We start from the raw sequence: 16,973 nt of genomic DNA on the forward strand, positions 1-16,973 counted from the left end.
CACCACAACCACCACAACAACAAAATTCTAAAAAGTTTTCAAATTTTTCTCTAAATTACTGATATTTGCATATGAATGCAGAAATGTGAATGTATTACAATATAACTTGATCTTTTAAGTAATTATGAAGTACATATAGAATTACAAATTGAATAACATCAATAAATGATACCTTTATAATAGAAGCAATTCTGTGGAGGCTCATGTATGAATCGGTTGGATTCTGGAAGATAGTTTCTCTTGTCTTGATGAGGGTTGGGTAGATTGATGTTTAGTTTTGTTTTTTGTTTTTATTTGTTTGTTTGTTTGTTTTTTCACATTTGGGTGTGAGCTGATTGAGTTTGCCAGATTTAGCTAACAATGATCTGTGGGCTGGAAGTCTCTTGGTTTTGAGTCAGCCAGGACCTTGTGGGCAAGCTTTTTATTTGAAATGAAGGGGGACCTATGGCCTGCTTTAATTGTGTTTGGGATGAACATTCTCCTAAGTGGTACAACACTGTTCAGTCAATTTGCTTTACTGAAGTAATATGGGGTTGCTGTGATGCTGAACACTGCACCACTGGTGTGTCAAATATAATGGTTACTCATCATGGACAGTGTTTAGTGGAGCTCCCAGATTGGTTCAGTTTTGGAAGCAGGAGTGGTATCCACTTCCTAAACTGCATGCCTCTGGAAATTCTATGGACCTAGAGAAATGACTATAGTTATAGGACAGGGTTCAGGTCCTTTGTTCATAGGGTCAGTATGCACTTAACAACAACTGTGGAGAAAGATGATTCTATTGATTTTCCTCTTTTTCAGTAGCTAATGAGTTTATTGAAACAAAAGTAAATGTATTTGATGATCATTCTTTAAAAGAAATAGAATTAACAATAGTTCTTATTACTACCCCATAAATGCAACAGCAATAAGGAGTAAGATTTGGAAGAAATTATATATATCTATATCTATAGTTATGGTACTAGGGATATTGTAGCTAATGTTAGATGGATCTTAGCTGAAAGCAGGGAATACCAGAGGAATGTCTATCTGTGTTTCATTGATTATGCAAAGGTGTTTGACTATGTGGATCATAACAAACTGTGGTTGACTCTGAGAAGAACGGGAATCCCAGAACATTATATTGTGCTAATGCAAAACCTATACTTGGACCAAGAGGCAGTCATCAGAACAGAGCAGGGTAACACCGCATGGTTCAAAATTTGGAAGGGTGTACGCCAGGGATGTGTCCTATCTCCATACCTTTTCAACCTGTATGCAGAGCAGATTATCCAAGAGGCCGGGCTCTATGAGGAGAAGTGTGGCATCAGGATTGGTGGAAGATCTATTAACAATTTGCATTATGCAGATGACACAACCCTGCTTGCTGAAACTGAGGAGGATCTCATGCACTTGCTGCAGAGGGTCAAGGACTGTAACCTTCTGTATGGACTGAGGCTCAATGTCAACAAGACAAAGATTCTCACCACTGGACCAATTGGTAGCATCAGGATGGATGGTGAAGAGATTGAGATTGTTCACAGCTTCAGTTTGCTTGGCTCCACAGTCAACACTCTTGGCACCAGTAGCCAGGAAATAAAAAAACCTATTGCAATGGGAAAGTCTGCTGTTAGGGACCTCTCTAAAGTACTCCAGAGCAACGGTGTCTCTCTGGAGACTAAGGTGCTCTTGATACAGGCCATGGTCTTTGTAATCACTTGTTATGCATCAGAGAGTTGGACAATGACTAGGGAGGATAGAAGGAGAATTGACGCCTTTGAGCTGTGGTGCTGGAGAAGAGTATTGAATGTACCCTGAACTACCCAGAAAACAAACAGATTCATCCTAGAGAGGGTTAAACCAGGCCACTCCTTGGAGGCAAGGATTCTGGGCCTCATCTGACATACTTTGGACATGTTGTAAGGAGAGACAGGTCCTTGGAGAGGGACATCATGCTTAGCAGGGTGGAGGGACAGCGCAGGAGGGGAAGACCCTTTATGAGGTGGATTGACAGAGTGACTGGGGTAATCGGGTTGCGTGTGTCAGAGATAGTGAGATTGGCACAGGATAGAGCAGGGTTTAGGGCTGTTGTACATAGGGTCACTATGAGTCGCAAACGACTTGACGGCACATAACAACAACAACAACATATCTATATAACTATCTCTATCATCTCTGTCTATCTCTATCTCATCTATATAGATTAGAAGAATGATCAGTGAAATAATAAAAAAGTTATTTGTTTTTGAGTGATAGTATGTATGCTGGATTTGCTGAATGACTTTTTTATAAACTCTCATTATTTGCTAAAAATTCAAACATTTTAACCATTGATGATACCACAAAATGTTTTGCAAAATTACAAACCAAGCTATATAGGAGATAATGAATGCACCAATTATATACAAGATACCATGCTCAAGATGTAGATTTATTTTAAAATATTTAGTACAATTAATATTAATGCAAAAAAATCACATCCATAAAGCCACACTGATAGGAGAGTAAAAGTAACTGTTTTCTGCCACATATTTGATAATTAAATAAAGAATCATAAATCACAATCACAAGTAAATAAATTATTTACTCAACTTAGTAATAATAAGAACCTCTTTTAAGTATGTATGGTCTTCTAGGCTTGTTCTCATATAGCTGCCGTTTTAGGATGTAAGGGATTTTTCTCTTGATAACTTCTTCCTTCTCATTTTTGTCATTTCCAGTATCAACAACATCATCCTGAATAAGCTACAAAAAAAGAAATAAATGAATCTTCTATGCACACAGTCTTAAATTTTGAGTATTTTTAACATTTATTTTATAAACATAAGATATATGATTATTAAATATGAAAGGTATAAGGATTTTGTAGAAGTATACATGGGTAGTATATGTTTGAAAACAACAGGATACAATCATAAATTTTTCTGCTCAGTGGATTTTCTTGTCCTCAAATTAGCTTGTGACACTCACACTTTTTTATAATATATATATTCTACAATGATTACACTTATTCCTATCAATGAAAAGCCACATCAAGTAGACCTATAAGCATTTTGTAGATACCAATATAGTATGGGGAAATGTAAATTATAACTCTAGAGTTTTGAATCTAAGGAATCAAGTTTGCCTATAAACACAAATGGAATTCTATGTTCAATAAAATAAAACAAAACATAGACTTGATTTGAAGATCAAGCCAAGGATCAAATTCTCAATCACACACAGAGAAAATTGTTTAAGTAATAAATATTTATTTTTTGGGTATTAGGTGCCCTCGAGTCCACTATGACTCATAGTGACCCTATGAACAGTGAAGCTGAACCTTGGTCTCCCTATTCTGTGTTTAGATACCCAAAAAAACTCATTTGTGTGGATTTAGAAATGATTCATAGTTCATCCTCCAGTGGGTTGTAAGAGGTTGTAAATTTCATGGGAGGAGAGCTTTCTTCCACATGGCATTCAAACTGCCAGAGAAGTGCTGCCTTTGGGTTCACAGTACATTCCCCTACAGACTATTTTATCAGACTTCCATACACTTTAGATACTAAATAGCTGTAAATAAATTCCTATATTATTTAAAAGGTCATAACAAATATCTCAAAGAGTTGATGTCCAGATAAGATCTTCAATAGGTTAATATACTCTATTGTAAAATTAATTCTGAATATTGTTTCTGATTATACTGTGATTAAAAATATTCAGGTGGCAAAACACACTGAGAATTCATCCCACATTTTTTACACATAATCTACATAATCTTTTAAAATGCTCAAGATAAGGGAACCAGTACTGGCTATTTTTTAAATCTTGAAGTCACCATAAGACTAATCAAATGGAATAAAGTTTAGATTATAATGGATATGCATTAAATAATATCACTGACTACTTTAATCCAACCCACAACCAATAACGTTCAAAGAAGAAAAGTAGCTGTCAAAAAACCTAGCTTCTTAATCTTCTCTGTGCATAGTCTACAATTATTTGTCATATACTGAATAATACTATTTGAATATCTCAGTAACAGCTAAGTTATCAGGTGTTGAAACCTTTCTGCATACTTACTTTTTATATTCTGGCTTGTTAAGATTTTCTTTTTAAAGTATTTTACATGTTTGTTTCTGGGTAAATTGCATCTGATTGGGATTTTTCTATTTCAGAATTTTTATTTTGAAAGTTTTATTGAAGGCCCTCTATGAGGTGGATTGATTTAGTGACTGGGATAATTGGGATGGGAGTGTCAGAGACAGTGCGATTGGCACAGGACAGAGCGGAGTTTAGGGCTGTTGCACATAGGGTCGCTATGAGTCGCAGGCGACTCGACGGCACATAACAACAACAACAAACAACATGTCTAAGATCAGAACTAAAGGATAAATAGTCCCAAGGTGAAATTAAAACTGACCTATAAGGGTGTTCATCTATTTGTTTACCTGTTAAGACGAACATAAGTTTTTTTTCTGCTTTGCATTTCTTCTTTAAATAACAAATGTGGTAGACTGTCACAGAGATTGCTAGTCAGTCGTTTTCATTTGCAATGTTGATGTAAGTCCAAGATATGAAATCTGAGGCAAACTTGCCTTAGAGGTTCTCCCTCTCTTTCTATTTGTCTTTCTGGGTCTCACTGTCAATTAAGTGTGGACAAACTCATAGAAGACCTTCAGTTGTGTTTCCAAGGCTGTAAATCACGTGGAAGGAGTTTGCTCGTCTTTCTCCTTCAGAAGAGCTAATAGAGCTCCCTGTGAGGAGACTCATGCAGAGGGAATATTTCCCTGGTTCAGCAAATGTAAAGATTCTTCCGCTGCTGCTCTGCTTCTTCTAGTTCTTCTCTTCCCTCCCCCTCGTCCTCCTTCTCTTTAAATCATTCTCATTTACTTTCCCTCTCAGTTTTTAACTCTGATGTTTGTTTATAATCTTCTTCCAAACTCTACTTTTTAGAGCAGTATGTTATAAGCTGGTCAATAAATTTTGCAAATACATATTGCTAATAATAATAAAATTAATAAATTTTGTAAATAATTTGTGCTTTTAAAATCACATATTTAATAATATCATGCTTAGTTTCTTCCAGTAGGAGACAAATAGGAGGAGCTAAGTCTAGTAGAAGAGGAACTGAACATAAACTCAATGGCACACACAAACAACAACAATATTTACAAACTTGAATGGAACCACTCATATATTTAATATCTATTTATGGAAGAACACACATGACTTCATGTTTCTAAGAAAACATTGTGAGTTCTTGAAATCTCTTAGGCACACCACTGACACCACCATTACCAAATAAAACCAAACAAACCCCAAACCAACAGAAACTGAGGAAGCATGCTATCCATTTAAGTATACTAAGAGCATATGGATCAAATCTGTCTTAAAAGATATCCGTCTTTAAAGATTCAAGAAAAATATTTTGCTATACTCCAAATATTTGAAAGACACTTCGAAGAGTAGAAGGAATGTTAACCTCAACACATGGTTTCTTCTTTGCCAGTGTTTGTAAGTCTTCCTGTAATGATCATTATCAGGATAAAAAAAAATCAGTACAAATGAGAATTAAAACAGCATAGCAGAATTATATTTATATTTGTTTTTGTTTTACCTCCCAGTGTTGAAAAGCCCTGCTGTGACAGATTTTTTGGAGCTGGTATATCGTCAACATTGCCTCCAAGCTAAAGCCATCTAAAGCAGTGGGAAATTTCCTTCTTGTAATAAGCTCCTCCTCAGAAACTTCTGTTTCCTCAGCTTGGCTGTTAAGGTTATTTACAAGATTGCAAACATTCAGCAGGGTCATTTTCCAGGAAGGAACACTTGCTTTACTGATCTAAAAATGCAAGAAAAAATTACAGATACAATTCAAGTATGTGTGATATGTAAAAGTACATTTTCATTACATTAATCATTGCATTGTAAAATTCATTTGTTTCTTTAACTTTACTGAAAATCACAGCATTAAAGTTGAATAGCACCAGTGAAGTGTATTTTCTTTAATATACTGCAACAAACTTAGAGAGAATATATAAATTTAAGTATGTAGGAAGAAAACATTATTTTTTTTAAAGTGTCATTCTCCTTTTCTATCATTCCAGTTTAATACTGCTTGAAGCAGATTCTCTAATAGCTTTAGACAATCATGGTAATGTGAGGTCACGGATGTATTCTGCACACTAATGGCTTGTCATGGGCAATGTCTGCTTTATTTATTTGAAATTCACAATATTCTGTAGAGTTACCAAGATTTTCTAATAAGCTCTTACTAATGTTATAATTACTGCAATGAACACCTTTCATACACAACAAGATGAATCACTGAGAAAGGATAAATATGACAGGAGAAACGAAGGGTGAACTACTTAAGAAAGATTCACAATTTAAAATTCATTCCTGAAGGACATCTCCAAACTTTTAAAGAGAAATAAATTACAGACGCCATGAATTAACACACAAATGTTAAGAGGAGATTTAACAATAATAGCATCAGGTACCAGTTCCCTCTGAATTAATATCTAAATGTCCTTCTGAATGAATCTTTAAATGTAATACAATTATAAATTGATCTCGTAACTGGTGAAATAAAAGAAGTCTAGATGTTGGTGCAGGAAGTTTGCCAAAATTATTTCAACATAAATCTGTAGGAATGAATGTATGAAGATAATCAAGATTAGTATTTTAAAAATAAAAAATAAATGGAAGGTGACTTAATCTTTCAGATATTAAGATGTTATAGTAATCAAGTGAATTAACAGAATATGATTAAATATGCAAGTTAATTTAAAAAAAAAAACATTATCACCACTGAGTATATTCCAATAAAAATGATCAAATGGTCATATAAGACGGTAAAACTTTCACATCTTTCATTCACATATAAAGAAAAAATAATAAAATAATGGCCAGAATGGATCTAAATTGCACATGAGAGTGCAGCTCATGAGAAAGGATGTGTTTCAAAGTCATTCTAAGTGTTGGCTGTAGAGAAATCTGTATGTAGATCTAGTTATAATTCTCTTTGATATATTACAACTAAATGAAATCTAACTAAATATCGACATAACAATGTCGAAATATACTTACTTTTTTTTTAGGAAACAACTAGAAGTTAAGAAATATATTCAGTAACGTCTAAACCAGATCTTTTAAATGAAAAGACTATTTTGAATACATTAAAAATAAATCCACCGATAGTCTTTGGGTCCATTCAAACTCATAGTGACCTCATAGGACAGAGTAGAACTGTCAGTTTCAGAAGCTGTAAAACATTACAGGAGCAGATCAGTTTATCTTTCTCCAGGAGAGTTGCTGAAGAGCTGGAGACATCCACTGCTCAATTAGCAGCCCTATATTTAACCCCACGACAATGTGATTCAGTACTCCTGCGAAACCATGACAAACTGAACTAAAAGCAAAACCAAGTTATGCAGGAAAAGCTGTCTTTAAATGTCAATATATTTCACCCTGCCTTAAAAAGGATGAGTTCTTTAAAGATAATGGTGGTAGGAAAGAAAGGAAAAATAAAGATAATGGTGGTAGAAGGACAGAGAAAAAGAGGAGGAAACCCAATAAGGTGGATTGACACAGTGACTGTAACAATGGGCTCAGGTATTTTGGGGGTCTTGAGGACATCATATGATAGGGACTAATCTATTCTTCATAAGGTTGCTATAAGTTGTTGATTTGATGGCATATAACAATTAAAAAGCAAACAAAAATAAGATGTTCAACTGTGGATAAGTGGATTAAGCAAGCAATCACAGGATCGTTCACAAAAATACAAAGCTAAAGAAATATGTAAAATAATTTCATCTTGTCTACTACTACAGTAGTATTTTTGTTGTATACTATTGAGTCAGAACCCAGAACCGACCCACAGCTGACCTGCCAATAGGTTTTCGGGGGCAGTAAATTACACAGGAGGAGATTGTTCAACTTTTTCCCACGAAACATCTGGTAAATTCCAGCCTCTTACCTTGGTGCTAGCAGAGGTAATCCCTTGCCACCAGAGCTCCCTCACAATGGGAAGCTGTAAAAAGGATAAGTACAGCTGAGTGCTAACCAGGTCAGAGAAAACCAGTATTCTTTCCTAAATATTTGTTCATCAGAGTGTAGCTTGCTTTGGTCTCTCCAAAAAGTCTTTGTTTTGGAAAAAAAATGTGTTAAAATTCAACATATTAAAATAAATATGAATTTTGATTAAGATTTTATCCTAAGAATATTCAAGTCTGTTGAGTATAAAAGAGGATTACTACAACAGCCTCAATAAAATTGAAACTTAACTAAATGTAAATTCTTAATTCTTAAAAGACTGATGAAATAAAATCATACGAATTTCAGTTCTGTTTGCAAATGCAAATAAGATAACATTCTGAAAATTTGAACCAGTTTGAAAACTGTGTTTACAGAGAAAGACTGTATAATCAGCGTGTGTGTGTGTGTGTGTGTGTGTGTGTGTGTGTGTGTTTGGGGCTGGTGTGTACAGAGAGATAGAAAGTGTCAAAGCTAGTGAGAAGAATAAAAAACAAACAATAGTGCTTGTGTTGCCGGATGTAGGATGAGGTATAAGTTACTTTTAAACTTTTTCTAAATTTTTACTTAAAAATAAGGTCATAAGTATAGTTTGCTTTTGAAAAATTTACGTGTTATATCTGGTGCCTTTCTTTTTTTCAATACCTAAGGGAGTTCTGGTGGCTTAATCGCAAGAAGCTGTGCTTTAATCCCAAAGGCAAGCGGTTTGAGTCCACCAGCTTCTCCCTGGTAGAAAGATGGGCGGTCTCCTCCTGTGTGATCAGCTGCCTCAGAAAACCCCTAGAGGGTCAACTGTATGGATTGGTTCTGATTCCACAGTGCACAACAACAATAACAAAGTTAAATTTACTAAAATATAATAGAAGTATGAACATAATACTTGAGGCTTTTAATAACAGACTTGAGCTCATACCAACATCTAATACTATTATTATATTTTTAAATGTAGTAATTTTAATAAAGTGTTACTAAGCTTAGTACTTATTTCCATTGGACAACACACACACACACACACACACAAATACACACACATGAATTAGATCAAGGAGAAGTAAAAGACAAAAGACACAGTTCTTTTGTGATAAATAAGGAATGAATGTTCAGTCTCTCACCCATCTTAGCAAAAAAATTGGAATAATTACACTTTTAAATTTCCACTAATCAAAGACTTTGGTTTACCTATTTCAAGTAACAAGAAGTATTGAGATTCAAATATTTTTCCATGATTCATTTTATTGATATATTGTATACCTAAGTGTAAAAGTTTATCATGTTATGTTTTGCTGTGTATTTGTCTTAAGAGAAACATTAGCTTTCCTCTTGTACTAGAATCACATTTCCCTTATAGAATCTTTCCCAGGATAGTAATCACAACTCTCCTTCTAAATATGCATTCTGAAGTTTAAGATCTTTACATGTGCCAATGTACATTTAAAATTATAGATAATACAATCTATACCAAAGCACCAAGGTATCATATCCTACTCTTCCGAGTGAAGTGATTGTAGTAACGTTAAATATATGTTGTCATCAAGTGTTAATAACTAAGTGAAATTTTATTATTTCTTATGTAAAACCAACCAAGCTATATAGGAGTATTTGGTTTTAATCTGATAAATTTTTATATAGACCTGGATCATGAAAGTAAACATATATTTTTTTGTTTCCCCAAAATGTCTTTTGAGGATCATGGTAGAAAGCACATATTTTTAATGTTGTGATGATTATTGACATACAAATATCACACAGTTTGATTTTATTCCTTCACATTAATTTTCAAAATAACCCTAGAAATGTACCAGGGGATTTTTGTACTTAAGACATGTTTGCCAAATTGTTGCTATGTGTCATCAGGTCGGAACCAACTCAGAGTAGACCTTTCAGTGTTTTCACAGGCAATGAATTGTACGAGAGATTGTCCATCTTTCTCCCATGGAGCAGCTGGTGGATTCAAGCTGCATATTTTTGGGTTGTCAAAAGTCCTTAATATTAGGCCAAGGAGGTAGAAAATGAGTTGGAAGACAGTATCAGAAATGAGACAAGTTCATTTACTTCTTATCATTACACTTAGTTTCATTTTAGGTTTCTAACAGCAATAAGTAACCGTAGTAGGTTGTTGTATCACTTCAATTTGTTTTTTGGATTGTTGGTTTTGGTTTTTGGTTGTTGTTTTTTTCCCCCTTTATGAAACATCTCTGTTTGGGAACTTGTGTCTTGAACCTACGTTTGGATGTACACTGAATAACTTACAATGGGTAAATCAATATAGTCTGCTAGTCAATTAAAAAGGCATTATTTCAAATGGCTTTCATTTCTAAGTGAGATGTAGAAAACCTGTTTGCAGGTTCCAAAAAGTTCAGGATGTTATTCAATGTACTATGAATAGATATATACTGCTGGAGGAAATATTTAAATCTAGGCATAATCACATTATAAAGCTGTAAATATTTTGAAGCTCTTACCCTACAACACTGCGTTTAATTATAAGGAAACAAGGGTAAAAAATGTTAATCAGTCTACAAGCTTAACATCAATTATTTTTTTTCATTTGTAGGATTAGGTATCAAGATTACTGTTTGCAAATATTTTGGTCTTTCCTCGCTATATTTCTTCCTTGAATTGGCTTGAACTTTCAATTTTAGTTTAACTATCACATTTTATTTTCTCCAAAATAATAATTTTTTTGGAAAGTTCAGGTAGTTTTATTTGCACATTTAATGTCAGACTAATATATCTTTCATCATACAAAATGTGATGAAGATGGGAACAAGTTTCTCTTAAATATATTTACATGTCTACATAAATAATATGTGACTTTTTAATTAAAGTAGTAATATGCTGAGTGATAGTCGGTGTAGTTTCTTTCTCTGTCACATCAACACTTTTAACTCCTTTGAACTGAAGGAAAAGTTTCCAGAAAAAGGAAATGCCTCTCAATGAATTTTTCAGTCTTGACTAGGAGTTATTACTATAGATAGGAAAAGAGTAGCATGTTTATAATGAAAGTTCATATATTCTTCAACCTTCAGTTAGAGAAAAGAAAAATTTACCTTTGATGTACGCAGATTGGTCAATAAATCTGCTTCTAACGCTTTCATTTCCTCTTCCGATTCTGAGTAAAATCAAAACCACATGTTTACTATAATCATATATCATATTACAACCAATAGATTTTGTATTATCCTAAGAAATTAGTAGCTTCTTGTCTCTATTTTGTATTTTTTCTTTATAAATTGTTTCAGAAAAATATATTAGTTTTATGTTAAGGTTAACATGAAGTTAAAACACTGTGTCTCTTAAAAAAATCTCACGTTTTATTTCTTTATAAGTTATTTATTACTTGAATTTTAATATCTGAATTTCAATTAAAAACAAAGCAGCAAAACCTTATTGTTAAATGTTTTATAACAAAATTTCCATCAAGTTAGGCACCATAATAACCATAATAATTTACATATATTGAACAATAATTTACAAATATTGAACATATATACATGAATATTCTTAAAACAACAAAAATATTTGCATACCAGTGATTTTTTAAAATCAAAAAGAAGAAAAAGAAATTGCATACTAATAATAAGAATGGCAGTAGGGATTAATTAATATAAGATGTATTAAAATCTCACATCAAAAAATTGTTTTTCTACTTTAAATGAGATTTTAGATTTATGTACATTTAACAGCACTTTTATCACAAGCAAGGAAGAAAATTGTTCAAAACCAAGACAGAATTACCCATCATCTCATACGCAATAATGATGAAAATGTGTTTCTCATTATTTAAAAGATACTCTTCATTTTCCATCAATGAATATTTTATAAAAAAGGTTAACTTTAGGAACTAAAGTAATGCAAATATAGTGCAATAACTTACTATACTAATATATCCCATAATAATATATACTGCTACGTCATGTAATAGTGATGATATTAACATTATACTTACAGATATATAGAAATGAGAAGTAAAAGTGACTATTTGCTTGAAATTTACACACCTGTCTAAAGTAAGTATTACACTTGGAGAAATCATTTGTGAAGTTAAGCTGTCTCTAAGAACAAAGTTATGTCAGAAATATTTTCCTCTTATTTGTTAGAGGTTTAATTTTCTTTTCAGAAGGCATGAGAAGTCTTTATCAGTAAGGCATACCTAAATCCACATATATTTTGACTTAACACAGAAAGCAGATTTAAAGTTACCAGAGAAGTGTTCAGACAATTCCCACAGTTTTCTCACATATTCTTAATATACATCTGTGGTCTCATATGACTAGTTGATAAAATCATAATTGTAAATGAGTTGGTATTTAGCTATAAAAATTGTCAAATTAAGTTTTACCAGAAATCACATAACATCTGCTATAATTAATGTCATAATTTAAATGAAATCTTAAATTTGACTTAGCATTTTCAATAAAACATATTTCTAAAACTGAAGTTAACTATATGCACTATTTGTTCTCTAAGGGATTATTTTTCATCCTGAAGTATAAAAATTATTCAATTATTTTGCAAGAATTAATTGGAGCACACTTACATCATTGTAATCCATGTTCATACTTCAGATTAATATCTTATATTTAAGATGAATTGTTGATACTTAGCAATCTAGCACTGCTCCTTAATTATCACATGTAACATAAGACAAAGCCTAGTCATTTCTGCTAAATTAAGAATACTAATTTTCCACTTATATTTTAGCAAGTTGAATAACTTGCAAAGAAAGAAATAAATTAGTAGCACTCTTACTATATAAAAATTCATTCTCTGAAAGAACTTGGACCCTATTGTTTCTTTTTCTGAAATTGATATTCTAGAAATAATACTTTGTTCATTTGTATATTAAGCACACTTTTCAATTTATTTGGAATCTTAACAAACAAGTTGAGGGAAAAAATATTAAGAGAGAGAGAATCCACTACTTCCTAAAATAATGGCTGAGAATGTGAGTAAATACAGGCTTAAATGGTGTGTATTTAGTTTGCCAGGCTCTGCATCTATACTTCTGATTAGATAGTGGACACTTAATTAAGTTCTGTGGTTATATGCAATGTTCCACTGAAATTTTTTTTATTGCTTTGTAGATTTTACAAAAGGAAAAGAAGTCTCTCGGTTACTGTATTTGTAAAGACAGAGAAAGAAAAGATTCTGTTTCTGTCATTAAAAAGGAAATCCAGAGCGAGGGAAAAACTCCTCTCCCTGGATATATTAGCATAGGTTACAGCACACTGCAGGGAAGAGACAAGAAATCAGTTCAGGGAGTTGGGAAAAGCACTATGCTTACCTGAGCACAGACTCCAGGAGCTGAAAGCCAGGAGTAGCATGCATACCAGCTGGATTTTTGTTCCTGCCATCATCTTCTTCAGCTTTCTAGCAAGCCAAGCCCATAAATGTCAGAGACGCGCTGGAGTGAGGCTCTCTCTAGGACTTTGTCTCGTCTTCAGCTCACTTTCAATGTGACTGAATTATGAGAGATGCTCTGGCCATCCCCTAAATATATAAGCAGGAGGATGATGTCATGAGTGTACAGGGATTATCTCTTCAGGATGTGTCCTCCCTCCTTTCTCATTTCCACCTCCTCTCTTCCTCCTCTTCCTCTCTTCCCTTAAGTTGTAATCTTGAGTGAAAGTGACGATCTTCCCTAATTGCTAACTGCTACTCTAGATGTCTGACGCACAGAGGGAGTCATTCAAAAGCACTCTCATATTGAGGATATTGAAAAAAGAACTGTCAGTACCATCTTTACCCATTTTCTTCCCATTCTCCTACTCTAAAAAGTTTTCACATTTATTTTGTAAAGCATGTGATTTGCTACCACCTCCGGGGTTAAAGCAAAATATCTAGGACAAATGTGTGAAATGAGTGATCACACAGGTTCTGGGTTCTTTCAATAGTTAGGGTACTTTTCTGAGCAGCCAGACTTCTGGACAAATTTTGTGTAATTGAGAGACTGATGCACTAATTTTCAGATAATGCAAGGAAAATGCAAAAGAAAAGTGAATATAGAATTATTAATGAGAGGAATTGAGACAAAATATCTAGACAAATGAGATAAATTCAGTTAAGAGGAAACAAAAAATAGTAGCTTTAAGGAATAATATTTTTTTTCTAACCCATTGAAAGGTTTTTATTTGAAGTGACTAAGTGAATGGCTGAATTGTGAATGTTAAGGTTGGGGTTAAGACCTTAAAAGACAATTTCCTGTGTGTAGAACCCACATACAAATTACTTTTGTGGTAATTGTTGTTAGGTGCTCTCAAGTTGACTACTTTCATAGCAGTCCTGTGAACCACAGATTTGAACCTTTCCCTGTTCACTCTTCCTCTCTAATACACTCCCGGCCATTTTTATACTGTGCCAATCTATGTGGTTGATTGTACTTTTCTTTCTCTGACCCTCCACCTTCCTCAGTTTTATGTGAGACAGGCTTTCACCCTTCTTCTGGGATTCATTGTTAATGTTTTATCTAAGTCTTCATTTAATTTTCCTTTCAGTAGTTTTCACCACTGCATCAATTTTCTTTCCTCTTGAAACCATTCAACTGAAACTTTACTTTCAAAAAAGAACTAAACCTAAATAAACACCATCACCAGGTCACATTGCTACAACAGTGTCCCTACGCATTTTGTGAGCTACAGTGGCTCTAAATCTATTTCTGGGTTCTTGAAAGAAAATTGCTTAGATGTCTTACTGAATGAAGCTTTTTGATTTTCGTAGACATGTCAGAATATAAGCATGATCTTAAAATTGTATGTGAAGAGAAAAGTGAAAGGTTAAATTTTTCATATATTAATAATTTTCTAACAATTGAGGAAAAATCCCTAGATTTATTTCTATGAGTTTAATTACCTTATACAGCATATGTACATGAGCTTAAACATTATAAATATACCCTACATTGAGGAAAGAGGTGAATGTCAATCATTTAGTAACTTTTTAAAAGCAGAGACATTCAGATGATAAAATGCTCAGAAATTTAGTATTAGCTAGGATTCACATTAATTTCATTTCCTTTGTGAACTTGTACAAAATAAAATATTGAGCACTATTCATCTAAAGCAAGTGTCATATCAAGGGTGATTGATGGGCAAAGAAGGAAGAGGTGTACAGGTAAAAAGTTTTGGTTTTCTACCATTAGAGGGCACAAGGGACATTTAAAATGGCTTTTTATTTTTACTTAACTGATCTTACAAGAATTTTGAGGATTGATCTTTGTTTTTCTCTCCTTGTAAGACTACTACAAATTAATTTTTAAAACAAATTTAATTATGAAATTATATATTGTTTGCATAATATTTATATTATTTTTTCTGCTTTTGCACTGGAGAAATAAATGTGTCTTTGTTGTATATGTGTGACAAATCATTAAAAGAAAATGTGATTCCATTGTGGCTATTTCTTTTGTAAAAGAAACTAAAAAGTATATTTACAAAATACACCAGTAGTTACTGACTTGTGTGCCATCTGATCAGAACCTATGCAAAGCAGCTGGTAGATTTGAACTACATGCCTTCAGGATTACAGTGCAGTTTTTCATCACTAGACTACAAGAGGATAGGACCAATGTGAACCAATTTTGTTTTTTAAGTATATCATATGAACATTAGTTATGTTAGAACTGTGTGAAATATAACATTTGAATTAATTAAATGAAAATATGTTAACTAATGTCGAATGATTCAAAGTAAAATAGATTATGCACTTTTCCCCACCAACCTGGAGATCATGAGAGTATTAAGGAGACTGTAATGTCTGTTCTTGGTTTAAAAACATTATATATATTTTGTATATATGTTGTCAGTGTTAGGTGGTATTGGTTCAAGTTCATAGCAACCCTATGAACCACAAACAAGAACTTTGTCCTGCCGTGTGCCATCCTCATCGTCTCAGACACACTTGAACCTATTGCTGCAGTCTTTGTGTCTATCTACCTGATTGTCTTCCTCTCTTTTCGCTGATGCTCCCCCTTTTGAAGCATGATGTCCCTTTACAAGGAATAGCCTCTCCTAGCAATGTGTCTAAAGTATGAGATATGAAGTTTTACCATCCTTATCTCCAAGGAGCAGTCTGGCTGCACCTTTTACAAGCTCTCTGTGTTCATTCTTTTGGCAGTCCATGGGATATTCAGTACATCTTCTCCAACACTGTAATTCAAAGACATCAATTCTTCTCTGTCATCCTAATTCCTTGACTAGCTCTCAGATGAATTAATGTCAAATTATTGAAAAGACTAGCTCTCAGATGCAGAGTAAAGGATGGAAAATGTGCCTTTGAGTTGCTTGCAACTCATGGCAACCCTATGTACGGGTGCTCTGAACCTTGCTCTATCCTGAGTCAGCCTCACTGTCTTTGATACATCTATACTCATTACCACAGTCACAGAGTCAATCTATCTCATCAAGTGTCTTCCTCTCTTGCATTGTCCCTCCAACACCCTAGCCATGATGTCCCTCTCCAAGGACTGGTCCCTCCTTGCAACATGACCAAAGTATGTTAGACAGAGCTTCAGAATCCTTGCCTGCAAGGAACAGCCTGGTTTCACCCGCTCCTGGATAAACTTGTTTGTTTTCTTAGCAGTCCATGGTAGATTCAGTATTCTTCTCCAGCACCACAGCTCAAAGGCATCAATTCTTCTTCTATAATCACTAGTCATTGTTCAGCTTTCTGATGCATAGCACATAATTTGTCAAGACCATGGCCTACAACAGTGCACCTTAGTCTCCAGACTGACATCACTGAATCTCTTACTATGTGATTAACTGACGCTGAAAACCTACTGGAAGGTCAATTATGGGTTGGTTCCAACTTTATGGTACACAACAATAACAACAACAACATATATTGTTGTTGTGTGCAATGGAGTCAGAGCCAACTCATAGCTAACCCAGTGAGTTTTCAGAAGGCACTAAATTACAAGGGAGGAGATTGTCCAGCCTTCCTTCTCCCATGGATCTGCTGGTAGATTCGAACTT

General features: G+C 33.8%; 1 protein-coding gene across 1 annotated transcript; it reads right to left on the reverse strand.

The window, feature by feature from the left end:
- Window positions 1–2,571: 2,571 nt before the first annotated feature.
- Window positions 2,572–13,470, reverse strand: NTS (neurotensin). The gene is made up of 4 exons (XM_006882529.1): window positions 13,286–13,470; window positions 11,049–11,110; window positions 5,579–5,800; window positions 2,572–2,724 (listed from the first exon to the last, which is right to left on the reverse strand). The coding sequence occupies exons 1-4, from the start codon at window positions 13,356–13,358 to the stop codon at window positions 2,572–2,574; spliced, it is 510 nt and encodes a 169-aa protein (XP_006882591.1). The 5' UTR covers window positions 13,359–13,470.
- Window positions 13,471–16,973: the final 3,503 nt, after the last annotated feature.

Source organism: Elephantulus edwardii, unplaced genomic scaffold (genome assembly GCF_000299155.1).
Source record: "Elephantulus edwardii isolate Elephantulus edwardi_28Jun2011 unplaced genomic scaffold, EleEdw1.0 scaffold00021, whole genome shotgun sequence".
Lineage (NCBI taxonomy): Eukaryota > Metazoa > Chordata > Mammalia > Macroscelidea > Macroscelididae > Elephantulus > Elephantulus edwardii.

What these genes read in the sequence shown, in the direction of transcription:
- NTS (XM_006882529.1), bottom strand. Translation starts at nt 13,358, where the DNA reads ATGATGGCAGGAACAAAAATCCAGCTGGTATGCATGCTACTCCTGGCT. An exon ending in CTCCTGGAGTCTGTGCTCAG is followed by an intron (nt 11,111 to 13,285) that starts GTAAGCATAGTG and finishes GATTTTACTCAG; the next exon opens with AATCGGAAGAGGAAATGAAA. An exon ending in CCAATCTGCGTACATCAAAG is followed by an intron (nt 5,801 to 11,048) that starts GTAAATTTTTCT and finishes TTGCATTTTTAG; the next exon opens with ATCAGTAAAGCAAGTGTTCC.